This window comes from Penicillium waksmanii (genome assembly GCF_028829765.1).
Source record: "Penicillium waksmanii strain IBT 27052 chromosome Unknown utg000004l:1.0-5674109.0:1.0-5678898.0, whole genome shotgun sequence".
Lineage (NCBI taxonomy): Eukaryota > Fungi > Ascomycota > Eurotiomycetes > Eurotiales > Aspergillaceae > Penicillium > Penicillium waksmanii.
This window is the reverse complement of record NW_026643251.1, coordinates 365,083-379,980: the sequence shown is the minus strand read 5'-3', so window position 1 is coordinate 379,980 and position 14,898 is coordinate 365,083. Positions and strand designations below refer to the sequence as shown.

At 47.8% G+C, this 14,898-nt stretch overlaps 1 protein-coding gene across 1 annotated transcript; it reads right to left on the bottom strand.

The window, feature by feature from the left end:
- Positions 1–3,577: 3,577 nt before the first annotated feature.
- Positions 3,578–4,456, bottom strand: N7481_003006 (uncharacterized protein; the record flags this gene model as incomplete). The annotated part of the gene is made up of 1 exon (XM_057262225.1): positions 3,578–4,456. The coding sequence occupies one exon, from the start codon at positions 4,454–4,456 to the stop codon at positions 3,578–3,580; it is 879 nt and encodes a 292-aa protein (XP_057123886.1).
- Positions 4,457–14,898: the final 10,442 nt, after the last annotated feature.

Below are 14,898 nucleotides of genomic sequence, written 5' to 3'. Positions count from 1 at the left end.
CCCCGATCCGCCAACTGGCCTGAACTACTAGTAGTAACCCTAGTACTAGTCATATGTCCATACCTCGTGAACAAAATATATCAAAAGGTCCATTTGAAAATTCTTTTTTAAAACTTTGAAACGAATTGCAACAAGTCAAAATAAGCGGTACTACACCGCCACAACTAGCAAAACTGCAGGTGAACGTCTCTCCTTCTTATTTCGGACACATGGCACTAGTGCTGATGCGATGTGATGCTGATGACTTTCGGCAGCTCGGAGGCGAAGAACCTTCTCTGAAGAATCTATGTCATTGATTGGTTTGGATACGTATATACATACTTTCGACGGGTTCTGGGCACCTGGGCACGTCGGATCTAATTACCCGGGTCAAGTCTGAGTGGATCGGAGTCTGGAATCTTAAAAAAGTAGAGTTTTTTTTTCGAAGACATTAGAGTACGAAGGAGCCACTGGTTGTGAGTTGTTCACTGGCAGGTGGGTTTTTATCCTTGACTTATTTTTTTTGGGTTTTCATGCTTACGGTTGTTGATTTGAAGTAGCGGGTCCGAGAATTTTCTGTTTCGGGAATTTCGTGCTTATGGCCGAGGGATTTGATTTATGGACTTCGGAGTCGGGTTTGCTTTTGCTTTTGCTTTGCTTTTGTGGAGGTGAGTAAGTGGAAATGAAGTGAAGTGAAATAAACCTTGGAAGTGGAATGGATATACCGGCATAATAAACAATAGATGTTTTTGGAAACACATAACTAGGAATACCACTCAACTTGAATTCAAGTTCAATTATTACTATATGCCCAGACGTTGACCATTGGGATAGTTAGAGCTCGAGGTATTTCTATAGATACGGTAAGGTAAAATTAACTTAACACTTGAATGAAGTGTGTGGGGTATTTACGCACGTACTCCTAGTAGCAACAATAATAAAATACTAGGCACTAGTAAACGGTGAAGACCAGTAAAGACAATTCTTCACACTCCTTCGTGCCATTTTCCTCTTTCCGGACGAGATTACAGGTCATTTATTGGTTGGCCATGCAAGCTTGTCACTGGCAGGGTGTGTGCCCAGGTGGGCGCGGGTGACATGGGCATTGTGGAAGCGAAGGTAAGATTCTGCAGAAGTGGCTGGAAGGAGGAGGAGCCACTGGTTTGAACCTATAGTAAAGTTGCCCGAAATTGATGGGATGCCTTATTCGTTGATTGTTGATGATGGTTGGGAATCATGTCGGTGTGACTTGACTAAGGCGTCGGGTCTTTTTAGGCGGACTGCTGACATTTAGAATGGTACTACTAATATAGAATACTCATATGTAGGCTATTTTCAATGATATCGTAGAGATGGATACATTGGTATGAGGTGTTGAGTTGACCTTGGGCAAAGCGCTGGGCTTAATCGCAAACATGCTTATTTGTGACTGGCTACATTATGGATGTAGATATGGATGGCCTAGGGAAGGGCTAAAGTACCTAAGTTAATCGTCCTTGAACGGACGGCCTAAATCAGTTGCCTACTATCCAAAACGGTACGCTGTACTCCGTAAATAATTCTCGAAGAACTCCTCGATGGCGATCTCGGGTCCCAAGATCGTGTATTCGTAATCTGCTCCACTATCTGTCTCACCATCTGGTATTACTATTCAATCTGACGCCCAGCAAACGCTAAGTACTATGCAGGAATAAACCCCTTAGGAAAGTATAGGTAATGGAATCGATTTAGTCTGTAGTAAATAACCAGTGTGTGGCATACCGATAGGATGTCGATCGGAGGGTCGGGTCTTGTCTTTTCTTTCGGCACTTGAGCGTATGCTGAAGATTTCCTGTACTCCTCGCAGCCCCAGGTGGCCCTCAGTATCACATTTTAGTTATCCACTTCTGCAACCTTACTCGAATAGAATGGGCGCAGCGCGAACCCTATTATGGGAATAACTGCGTGAAAGCTCGGTCGGATATGACAGAACGTGAAGAATGACATCTAGCCGAATTTGTCTCGCAGTGCGAGCTAGTGCGAATACGGTTTTGTCAGCCTTGACCTCGTCGAACTATCGTATTGATCATACTCCGTACTGCTGTATGTACGGTATGTATGGAACTTGAAGGTACATATGCTTATGCTGAGTGTATTGTACATAAGCTCAGATACAATGGGTACATCGTAAGTTCACACAAATATAGCCTTGTATAGATACACAGAAGGATCGAGCAAAGTGTTGACAATCGATTGCGTTATTCCCGAGTGCCTTCTTTTGCGCCCCCTTTTCATATGCACATAGCAAGGTTACGCATCAAAACACAAGCATAAAGAAAGCATTTGTTTCTATCTTCAGTGCCACGCCAGCACTCTTCCCTCCCCCCACAATCCTCGAATCCTTCACAGCTAAAATAAGAAACGGCCCGAAATCCCGAACATCATTGACGTCCACCCAGTGATGATCTCTGGCCCCCTTTCCAACTAGCAGATTAAGCGTGGAGTTCCCAACCCATCGGCGACCTACGTACGGCAGTTCGCGACCAGGCTCGCATGTTATTACTGAACGAGTCAAGGGTCCGCCCCCAGAATCCAACTCCGGCCCGAAGGACTAAGGAAGGCCCCAAGCCTCCTTCATCTCTTGTCAAAATGAGATATGAAACGATCACTGGACTGTGGCCGCGAGTGGAGACTTCTAAAGAATTACACGCCAACTTGATACGTAATTACTCTTTGTTCCCTCTGGGGGCCGAACTTAAAAGATGTTTCTAGGAATAGGAACGGGATTGGGTCCGGTGCTCTATTTTGTAAAAGTGATTCACGTCCGCACAGCCTGCGGGATTCAGGGAGATTCGAGGTAGGGGGGCCTTGCTTGGCCTTGTTTTCTTCTTCTTTTTATTACTCGTAGATGTGGAGACCTGTTTGGGGTTTGACATCTTTTCTTGAATGATGGGCGATCTTTCTGTTGATTGTAGTTTATTGGTCTATCTACCTACATCGCACTTACCCTAAAATACGCCATTTATGACCTCAGTGTGGCGCCATTAAAGCCTTGCAGCACTTTGCAATGCGTAATTAATGTAAACTCCAGTTTTACAAGGCTGCATAAGGCTATTGATCGGGAGGGCTGTGCTGGCCTGATTCGAGAACGGGAGGGGCGAGGCTGGGCATTGCAGAGAAGGGATAATGCGATCGTTCAACGGACGAGGGCGGACGAGGACGGACGAATTGAATGGTACTAAGCTGTGAGAAAGCTCGAAGTTTGAGAAGATAATAATCTCTTGTGTTTGCCATGAGTGTTCATGTAAATGTAGATGTAGTAGTATCTGTAGATGTAGATGTAGATGTGTACCAAAGTGTGTGAGAAAGACATATGGTCGAAAGGAAGGAATCCAAAATGCCTGCTGCAACGAGAGAGAAACAAAAAGCAGATAGCCGCCCACGATATGATCATCATGTCATGGATATAAAACACCGATAGAAAAGAACGCCCATGAGGTATCTTGAACGTTAGACAAAGCCTCCCTGCCCAAAATACAGAACTCCGAAAAATTAAACAGAACAAATTAGCCACCCATTTGACCAGGAAATAACAAGTCAAATCAAGCGAATAAGAAAATCACGCCTCCGCTGCCATCGCTGCTGCCGCCGCACGCTGTCGTCGCAGAGCTGTCTCTCGATCCTCCCTCATCCAAGGATACCAAACATTTGCCCACTCGATCACTCCAAACCGCGGCGCTCCAGCCTCGGGGCCCAACGCCGCACCCTCACGCAGAAACTCGCCATCACGCATGCGGCGCTGCTCCCGGAGAGTCGGACACTTCTTCTCCTTGATGAAGCGATAGAATTTGCACTGGATGCCCTGGAATCCACGGCGCTGGCGTGAAGGAAACTGGTGATTAAAGCTCTCACGAACTTCCTTCCACTCCTGACACAGATCGACTCGGTGATACCAGATGAAGTACATCTCTTCTTCCTCGTACTTGGGCCGCGGGGGACGCCGACGGTCCGCAGGCCCGCTTGTCGATGAACTACTCGAGACAGAGTCGTACCGTTCACGGGGATGGTAAGGGTCTGGTGAAGACCGAGCGGATCCCGTGCGGCCGGAAAGAGAGAGCGAGGTCGAGCCTGAGTGCGAGCCGCCGAAGGATGAAATGCCCGATGGCTTATAGGATAAGAACATGTGCTGCTGTTGCGGGTTCATGGCGCCTCCGCTCACGCTACTGTGCGTTGTTGCTGTCGATGCAGCCCCTGGACTTGTGTCGTGATAGCCTTGATACCGGCTGTACCAGTATTGATTTGGGCTAGGGGGGGGGTAGCCCGGTGAGGGCTGCCCGTAACTGGTGCCATGCGATGAGGATGGGACTGTTGCATGGTGAGTGTATGGTGAGGAGTGAGCGCCGCATTCTCCTGAGCCTGACTCGGTCTCGTGGTTGAGAAGGGAGTTGATGTTCATGCGGCTTGGCTGTTTGGCGGAGAGTGGGTATGTGCCTGCCATTTTGATTTCGCGGGGCTGAATGTTTTCCTTCTTTGCTGCTTCTTGCTTGCTTATACTGGCACTGCCAGTGAGTTGTTTGGGGTTGTGTTTCTCTGTTGTTGAAGATTTATAGATCTTGTGGATGTAGCGGGGACTTAATTGTTACACCTCGACCCCAACCTAGTGTTCAGATAGGAGAGAATGGCAGGTGTAGCAGCAGCAACAACAACAGGAATAGTAGCAACGACTGTAAGCTTAGAGCTGACTCGATGCAATGATGGGTGAGTGGGTGGGTGAGTGTGAGTGGGTGGAGATGAAGTATAGATCAACGTAGGAAAAAAAGCCTCCGGGGGGGAGTTCAAGGTTTATAGATCAAAAAGAATCTAAACAGCAGATCACCAGGAAGAAACACTCGGGCTTAAGTGTAAGAGAGAGTCCATCCATCAGAAATAGTCCCAGGCTAACAGCGCTGTTGGGTGCAGGGAACCGAAGATCCGGGTCGGGCTGGTTGTTCGCTCTTTTGGCCCCCCCCTTGTACAAGGTGTACCGCGGATACAGCACACGGCTCCTTGGACCTAGCAGGGGTGGGCAACAGAAAATTGGAGAAGAGAGTGGACAGGGCAGTGGACACCCTCGAGCACGGCGGTTCCACCCCCAGAGAGACTAGAGAGCAGATGGACTGACGATTGAGACCGGTGAACCGGACAAGGAGGTTCCGCATGCGATGGTAATTTATTCTATTAATATTTACTATTAACCGCGAGTCAGTCTTACTGGACGGAGTATATAATCATATTATAATCATTTTTCTCGTCGAATTCCTTGCCACTGTTGGCAGAGACATCTCAAATTGTGAAGAAGCCGGTGGCGATCCGACTTGGGTCTCCAGTGTGAATCGGGTAATTTTGGTGTTGGATCGGCTTTAGGCCTGACAATAATTATAATCTAAAACTAAAATAAATATTATGTGATTTTCTTTTTTCCAATTTTAGTTTTTTTTTTCTTATTATTTTTATTTGAATTTTAGCTTTACGAGTTTCTTTGTCTCAAGACGCGGCAATGAGTGGAACGGCTGCACAGCGCGCAATGACACAATCTTTTCAAGCGGATCGTCGGTCATTTCTGCTGGCCGATTTCATGTCTGATACGCAGATGGGGCACGCGGGGGAAAACCCGTAAAACAAAAACCAATACCTCTCACCATTTGCAGTAAGTGCGACATGACAAATTGTGGAGACTCGACAAGAAGCTCGAGCTGTCAGTAATACGGCTCGCAAAGTCAAAATTACCAAGACGGAATATTGATTTGATGTGATAATTTCTTGCTTCGGGAGAAGATCTGTTGAGGATTATTACCTTTTAGTCACCAACAGCGGCATCTCCTGCAAGCGCACGCGTATTCTGTGCACTAAATCCGCCAACTGCCAAGCCTGTTGGGCAGGGTTTGCGAGCCAATCCTACGTCGAGCGAGAGATTATCATGCAGAATCAGGGAGAGCCGGCGCTCGCGTGCATTTTCTGTTTTAGATGAGCTCGAGTCGTGCAATATACGAGTAATGGGCTATTCCATTCATGGGACTTGGGGGGGGCCTTCATGTGAGCGAGCAAAAAGAAAAGTGGGTAGACTCCCCGACCCGGAGCGTTGAAGACCGGATGAGATCCGACCCTAATACTACGAAGAAGAAACTACGATGATGTGCCGACAAATTGCACAGGGGAAGTAGGTTGGAAAAAGCAAGTCTCAGAAAACCAACACAAACGCGCGGCGTCTATTGGAAGAACGGCCGTCACCTGGTTGCGACGCCCGCCGTGGCCCCGGGTCGAGCAGGCGAATGAGAGCGAGGAGCTAATGCGGACTCAATTTGGCGCTGAGGAGGGGGGGGGGGTCGGGAGAGGAAGCCAACGCATCTGCAGACTTGTTGGTTAACTTCTTACATTTTTGTGTCTGGCTACGAGTATGCCAATTCATTCAAGAGTGCCTTGAGTCTATCGGGAACTCCGAAAATGATAAAATTCGCATGATTCAGAACCAAAGTGGATTGCTTCAAACCTCCGAGATGAAGCGAACCGTGGTTATCAGGGTCTTTTGCGAGGCTCCGTACTCACTGAGCTTAGTACGCGGGGGATGCTGCGCTTTGGGAAACCAAGGGAGGAAATAGCCAGACTATCCTATGTACTAGGTATATCCAGTGTCCACCGGCCTTGTCCGGTCTCTTTCCATCATGGTATTGGTGCATGCGTGTCCGTTCAGACCTCTCCACCCCGAGAAGCGCTGCGATGCATGCTCCACCCGGATCAACCGAGAAAGGTCTCCTTCGAGTCAGAACCGTGTGATGTCAAACTATGATCAGCCTTGCCGATCGACACAGTGGCCACAACGGCTACAAGATTTTCTTCACGGCAGGAAATTCTTGATATACTTTGGCAGGTATGTACGGAGTATAGTAATCTAATATACCTGATGTATTCGTGCGGCAATCTTGGAATGAGCCCTTATTACTACTAGGAGTCACTGTCAGTCCGGAGTAGTACGGAGTCGATGAAATATTCAAAAGTACGGAGTACAACCGAACCAACTTGAACCTAGGCAGGCCCCTTTTCTAAACGAGTGATGTCTCATAACCGCGCATTTCCAACTGCTGCATCCACACCACCTGGGCAGACATGGGTGGCAACGCAACCCTCCTAAGGAAGTAGTCAATTCGTACTAACTAGGCAGGGTATCTACTGTATCTAGTGTATGGAGCATATTCCATATGGAATCATTTTATTATAATTATTATTTTCTTTGTCTGCACAGGCTAGAGCTGCCCCGGTTCCGTGCAGATCAGATCAACATGGCCGGGGGGGGCTAAACCGGATATTCCACCTCCTGACCCCCTCTCTCTCCCCTCTCAAACCAACCCCCAAAGAGGGTCCTACAGGAGGAATTCCAATTTCCCCATGCCAATCATCATCGTCGATTCGGCGTTAGTCGCGTAGCCGCAGCTACCACCAATCACGTGAGACGCGGAATTCGGAGGCTCGTACTGCACGGCCCTTTTTCATCCACTTTTGCTCCATTTCTCGGGTGAATCTTGGAGAATCTCCGTGGAGGAGTTGAATATGTACAGATGGGCCATGGCATTCACCCGGTCCACGGTTGTTGTTGATGGTCTAGTCTAACTAACACCAACTAAGGGGAGGCGATTGTAACCTGACAATTTCATGGAACGCCTCATCTCGCAATCTCTTGCCAGCCACTTCGGTGAAGAACCCCGGTCGTATTGTCGCTTTCACCGGTTGTTGCGAGTCATGTCGTGCATGTTCCTTCCCGATCCTTGTATGCTTAACGACCAACCATCGTCTAGAAACCCCAGATGACTAGGGTCCAACGTGGCTGCGAACCAGCCAAAATGGAGCAAAATCCCCATTCTTGGCATTCTTGTCCCAATCACAGTCCAGTAATCGCATGCGATTTCGTGATGGGCTGAAGCCGCAGGGGGAAGAAGGGGAAAAAAGCAGATGTATCGATTCATGTCGATCGATTCCTTACCTTTCTTTCTTTCTTTTTTTTTTTTTACATTTCTTTTATTTTCGAGCTAGTTGATTCTCTTTGTTCTTGATTGTCCGATCCGCGCCTCGCATTGCCCTATATCGACCTGTCGACTCTGGATTGAACCTGAATCGATTCTTGGCTCGCGATCATCCCATGCAGGGTTGTGATTTGAAATCGTGTTCATCTGCATATGCCTCTACTAGGTATGGGGCGAGAACGGTAGAACTCAAATCTTCGCCAATTTCCCCTCGACGCTCTGGCCGACGCCAAATTTGCCTGAGCCCCCGCTAGCGATAGCCGCCGTCTGGAAGTTCGGTATCAACAGCTTTTGTCTGGTAGTTGCCGGACACGTAATATTGAAGTGGTACTTTTTCCCGCACGCCAACTGCTAGCTACATCGCTGGTCGATGTAGTAGGCATGTCTCAGGTTACAATACTTAGAAGATGCAAAATACTCGTACAAGTTTACTAGGCGAGGTGCTTTTCTTAGCCACGGCTCGGTAAACTCACCAGTATTGAATCCAACCTGAATTAGAAGCGGGAGGATCGACTGCACGCAACAGAAAGAGAAGAGAAAAAAATAGATTGCCTGCGCCGAAAAAAGTGACTAGCTGCAGCTGTTCAGTGAGTCGTCATCTCAATCCACACCGCATGCGTTGGACCCCTGCAAGAATTGTCGCACGGCGTGCGCATCAATGGGGCCGGCGCAGTCAATTCGAAGCTACGTCTCCATAAATCTTTCTCCAGTCTAAAGAAGCGAGACACGCTCTACGCCGCAGAAGAGGGGCCAGAGCCGAACGGCGCTCACAGCCCCTCTTTTCTACTCCTCGTCGTTCTCCACAAGGAGGGGTTGCACATGCTACTATTATCGCGATCATCATGGTCGAGACCAGGGTGTGTAGCGGCACGGCAGGAGGTTTCAAATGGGAGATTTGGAGGGTCTTGCGGAGATTCAAGGTTCATTTACCGTCTGCCTTCTCTTTGTTCGTTGACCTCGACGAACCCTGCATTGGAAGGTGCCTCGCAAACCCTAATTCGCCCCGAACTACGCCGAACTGTCAGATCAGGAGAAGACGTGGATGCGTGGATGCGTAGCCGTTGGAGAGTAAGCGCTTGCGACGAGAAGCTCCGTAGACTACTAACCTAGACGAGATTAACTATCACTGGAGACTGATCTGCCGCGAGTCTGAGCTTTGGCCAGAACGTGGTTACCTGGAAGATCAGGGTTAGTGTTGGCCTTAGTGGCATTTTTTTTTCTTTGCTTTTTTCTTTCAGGTACGGAATTTTCGTACAGTACGGTATAATGCTACTGTACTGATGAGATTCCGATTCGCTGAACATCCAAAGTTGCCTTTTCCTATTTGGACCAGCTGTTCTCGGCTGAGAAACCCTGCACATCAAAAAAGCCCGAGCCAACGAGCGTGCGCAGAGTCATTGCCATCTCTGTTGAGATCCAGAGAGAAAGTATGTACTGCAGTACGGAGTAGTATTGCAGTCGTACGAACATACAGCATTGTATATGCAGAGACCAAGCGATTTCTGTCCCAATCCAACATAACGCAGCTATGGGAAAACCGAATACATACCAGGAATTGCTACGAAGGAAATTATGACAGCTCGCAATACTAACCCAAATTTGAATTGATTCTCGTGGCTCTGGCCTTTCTCGGTGGAGTTGGACACCGGCCGAGTGACGGGTCCGACAGCTATGCAGATTTTCAGCCGCATAGGAGTTGTGCAGAAGCGTTCTTGTAATGCTGTAATCCGCTAACAGTACTTCGTACAAGGCTGGAGTTAAAAGGCGCGCGACTCTACTCCACCCAGTGGGTCCATTTTTCGCACTTTCGACCTTAATCCGGAGTAGTCGGTCGCCGCCCGAAGCCATGTGGCTCCTCTCCAGTCTCGATTAAGAAATAACTGCGATCACTGACGATACAGCTGTTAACTACCAGGGACATGTGTGCAGAAACATTACACACGCAGGGTTTAAAGATGATCTGCTTTGGTTCTTCAACGTAAAAGGGGTAGTACAACACGAGGGGTGCGGCAAGCGTACTACATTTTTGCGTATTCAAACAATATGCACCTCGTTACAGAGTACTCGCGACTACTCGTACTCATCTGTTAAGATCATAAGATCATTAGATCACATATGGAGACATTGGTCATCATGAATAATCTCAAATGCAGAGAATAACTTGGTAGATCTAAGAGCGCCTTTGGCTTCAACTGCGACCTCGACCTCGACCTCGACCTAGTTCTATGTTCTATGTTCAGCTTTGACCAGAGCATGACGAAATGGCATTCATCCATGCACGAGATCCTGCTGGCTTGAACAGCTTCTGGAAGGATCTTCAGGAGACAAAGCGCGAGAAGAGCAGAAGCACATAAATCTTCATACGAGTACGAGTAGGTCTACGGAAATAAACGACGCAACGAATGATCATCGACAGCGCCCGAAATAAATTATGCTATAGTACTAGATGGCGTACTCTGTAGGGAGTACATGTTTATTTAGTGTCTGAACCCTTCTCGGTCTCGAACCGATATCAGAAGAAACCCTGCCAATCACAATCTGTACAGAGCGAAAACTTTTCCCACTGTCAACGTCTGTCAGTACATGGTTTACAATACTTTAACCCGTCACTAAAAGAGGTGATATCATTACCGGTAGCGTATGGCCGGTAACTTTCGGGCAACCCCTTCTGGGCTTCAAAGATTCCTCTTACGGCGAGGAGTGCGGAGCCCGTAAGATCTGACCTCCAACTTCATTACGACTTAATTTCCCAGTTCCAACTCGTACCATTGGATGCCGATGTGGCCGATCTTCTTCACGGGTGGCGGAGTCCAGCTTGGACCAACCCGTATTACATTCTCCCTTACGGCCGAAAACATGACCCTACAATCATACACAGCAACGGATCTGGAGGGGAAGAGAGTGGGATGATGATGGCGATAACGTCTTGGCGGCAATTTCAACCATAAGTGAATTTGCCACGAATCGCGGGTGAGGAAGGTAAAAAAAGGCGCGAAAGAAAAAAAGAGAAAAGAAAGAAAGAAAGAGAAAAGTAAGTAAGGAGAACGTGAAAAAAAAAAGAGGCAAACTCTCGCGCTCGTTTACTCTTTCTAGACAAAAATTGAATTTACTAGTACAGTATGAATGATGTACTTGGCCCGGTACTATGTACATCGTGTTTATTCGGCAATATCGACCTCACGAGCTTGAAGTACGGAGTACATAGTTCAGAGTATTCAAATACAATTTTGTTTAGCGAGAAAAAGGGGGCTTTCTAAGTAGAAAGTAGAAAGTGGATATTCAACGCCACTGTCTATCTGCTGATGGCGTGTGTCTAGCGCGCAAGTAAACTTCCGAAGAACCTCGGCGAATAGCTCCAGAAGGCCCGTTTAAAAAAAAGTTTATATCAATTATAATTAATAAATCGTACGAAAAACCAACCAAACAAAAATGAAGTCATGAGCATCATAGCATCGTGAATCGCCTTCCCTGCACCCCCGTCAGCTGCTCGGATCAATTTGAGGCAACTCAGACAAGCCATTTTGGCAGGATTCTATTAATCTTACGCTATCCTCGGAACAGTAAGAGGGGTCATGGGTGGGCACGTGGTTTTTACAACGGATGGTCTGATTGTAGAAAGGAGCTTGGGCCATCTACGATATTGTTATGGAGTGCTCCACGAAGCTTTGTGACAAAAGCAGTAATGTTGATGTTCGTGCAAGGATCGTCGGTTCTTTGCGTGGCTGAGGCTGGCTGGGGTCGGGTATATGGGTCGCAGGCGGAAATGAAGATATCCGGCATCAGGAAAAAAAAGGGATGAGGGGGAAATGTAACTACATACGGAGTACTTTGTTCTCCGTACTTAGGTCAATACTTGTTTTTTTTATTCCCTTGCCGCCTCCAATATTTCCTTTCCTTTCTTATTCTTCGATCAGCTCGCATCCGAGGCAATCGCCTTCGCCTGTTGAATCTGGACTATTTGCTTTCTGTGTCAGATGAACCATGATCTGCTTACTCGTCGCCCCACTAACTGCCGCCGCCACGACTCGGAAATTACACCCTGTGGATAAACCGAACTAATGAATGACTTTAGGCGGGTATGCGTAGTTTGTGGCTCACAACTTCTGACTCCCGGCCGACCCTTACTATGTAAAAGGGAAATGAGCAACAATACTCCGTACATTCTCCGGACTCCGCAAGAAAGAGTACGAGTAGGAGCTATGTAGAAGGGAAAAACGCCGACACTCGGACCTCCTGCTCGCCCGTTTTTTTGCAGTGGAAATTATCTGCAATCTCCTGATCTGAGAATAGAAATGGTGGAACCCAGCGTACAAAGAGGCGTCTTGCAGGATCTCCGTGTTGCAATTGTCTGTTGGCCCGCTCCATCCCCCTCCATTGACGGAGTAACTAATCCTATTATTGCGTACGGCGTGAGCCGAACTCCATATTCCGTACTTTGTTACGCAGGATCCAATTTGAGAACTTGAACACGAGGCCGGAGACATTGATTATTTAGGAATGAATATTCGGTTTTACGATATTGGTCAGGGATCTGATTGATTGCGAAAGGCGGGGAATTTGTGAAACAACGATCCAAGATTCTGCAAGTCAGCCTAGAGATTTACTGTACAAGGGTGTCTACGGACATCGGTGGCCTGAGGAGGTCAGACTTCAGATTCAGACCTGGGGGCATGCAAGTTCAACGTGCACAAGGAACCAAAAGTAGTAAAGGTAAAAAGGACGATGGAATTTTCCACATAGAAAAAGCAAAAAAAAAAGGAATAGAAAAAGAAGCGGGCGGTAGTGGAAGAGTGCAGCAGACTTGACTCCTGTGACGCTGCAATGCATGGTTCCTGACTCGCGAATGATATCGCTTGCTTTGTGTTGGTTTTTATTTTTGTTGATCGTTGGACCTTCCTTACCTTTGCTCCATTGTTGCTTTTTTACTTCTTAACGCCGACCGAGTCGAAATGTCACATTCTTCAAACAGCAGAGCGAAGGTTACAACATGAAACATGAAACCTAATTACTCAAGGGTACAATCCTCCTTGCGAGAGGATTCACCTGCCACGATTCATGATCATGAGCGACCGAGGCCACCCACTATGATGAGAAACGTTGGGACATCCGATGCATTGTCGGATGTTGGATATTAGTTTTGCCATCAAGGCCAATCAGCAAAGCTACAGGCACTGACGACAGAACCTAAGGACAGGGCTAATGCTTCAACTATCACACCGCGAGCCAGTCACCCGGGTTGGTAGCGAGCAGTAGTGTCGGGCTAGCACGGAGGGATGGGAGCACACACGCACATACACGTTGGTCTTTTCTCGTGACAAGAGATAGCCATGCAGAGCATTCGCAGGTTGGAGGTCGGAGGGTCTGTGGACAGTCCCAGGCAAGGAGGGTGGATGTCGTATCTGGCGATATTGAGGTCACATTGTATCGGGATTTCGGACCTCATACTCGTTAGAAGGTGACAGGTGCTCTCGGCACACGGCTATTCCCAGAGTAGTAGGAGACGATGGATTCTTCACGGAGGGTGGCAGCCCATCTCCGCGGTGGACGAGGTCTCCACCACAATACGAGTCAAGGTTTGCCTTTGATGACCAGACTATTTCAACAGTCTCTGGTTCGCCCCCAATGCCCCCATTCTTTGCGATCCACTGGTACTCACTCATTAGACTCGGTGATCTCCGTGCACGGAAGTGCCTTTCACGGGACCACTACGGAGCCATGGAGAGTGGACTCCGGAGTACTACATATATAGTGGGCACAGAGGTAATGGAGTATGGACCATGATAGACAATGACGACCTGGTGTTCTGAGACGATCGGTCTCCCCCTTGTTGATCTTCGTGGGGCGCGGCCGCCTGACGACATCTTCACTTTCGGAGGTATGATTGGCTGATGATACGAGGCTGCGTCGGCTATGCAATTTTCCTTCTGAACTTGATTAGCGGTATTGTAATTTCAGCTAGTGCTCTCTACTTAGGCGATGTACAAAATACAGATACAGAGGGGGATTTTGGTACAAACAGACGCTGACATTGGAGCCTGACAGCCTCACCCTGCCTTCAATGATATGCAATATTCCCAGGTAAGTATCATTCTGCGAGTCAGCCATGTCCCCCCTGTACTCACACCATTCATTTCTGTACTCCATCATACCAGGTACGATACGCCCGTACGCCTGTATATACTCGTAACCAATTCAATCCACATACCCACTCAAGAAAGTCAACTTGTAAAGTCTAACAAAAGCCGAAGCCGCTATGTATCTAAGTGGCACCAAACTAAACAGCGCCCACCAAGCTGATACGCTCAGCCCAATGTAAAACGCCAGCAGAGCCTCACATAATCTTCTCCTCGCACTAGGGCTGCAGTAGTCGTCGCCCGCTAAACGAGGAACTTATGCTAGCCCCGCCAGGCGCGGCCGAGTTGCAAAGCCCTGCTTGCTGCAGGATGTGCGGAGGCGATTGTAGATTAGAGACTGGAGACTTGGTCTGGTCTGGCCAGGGCTAGAGTATGGAATATGCATTGAAGTTGCATTGCTGAAAAGGTGCCAGCAGCCGGAGTACGAGATCGCCGGTTTGGGCTGCGGGTTTTTTTTTATTTTCACGGAAGATTTATTTTTGTTACGAGTATTGACTCGGAGTATCCATAATTCATGATCTGGTGAGATGGATATCGCAACTGCTACTATTGATGTTGATATTCGTTTGCGGATCTGATATTCGTCCGTCTGTGTATTTACGTGTGATATCGGTGTGAAACGGATTACACGGGCACGGAGACGGAAATTTCTGTTTTTTTTTTCTATGTTTCATTTTTCTTCAGCTACGTGGGCATCTTTCCCTCCCGTACAGAAAAAGGCGAAAAGAACGTAAAGATGCCCGAGGCTGCATTTT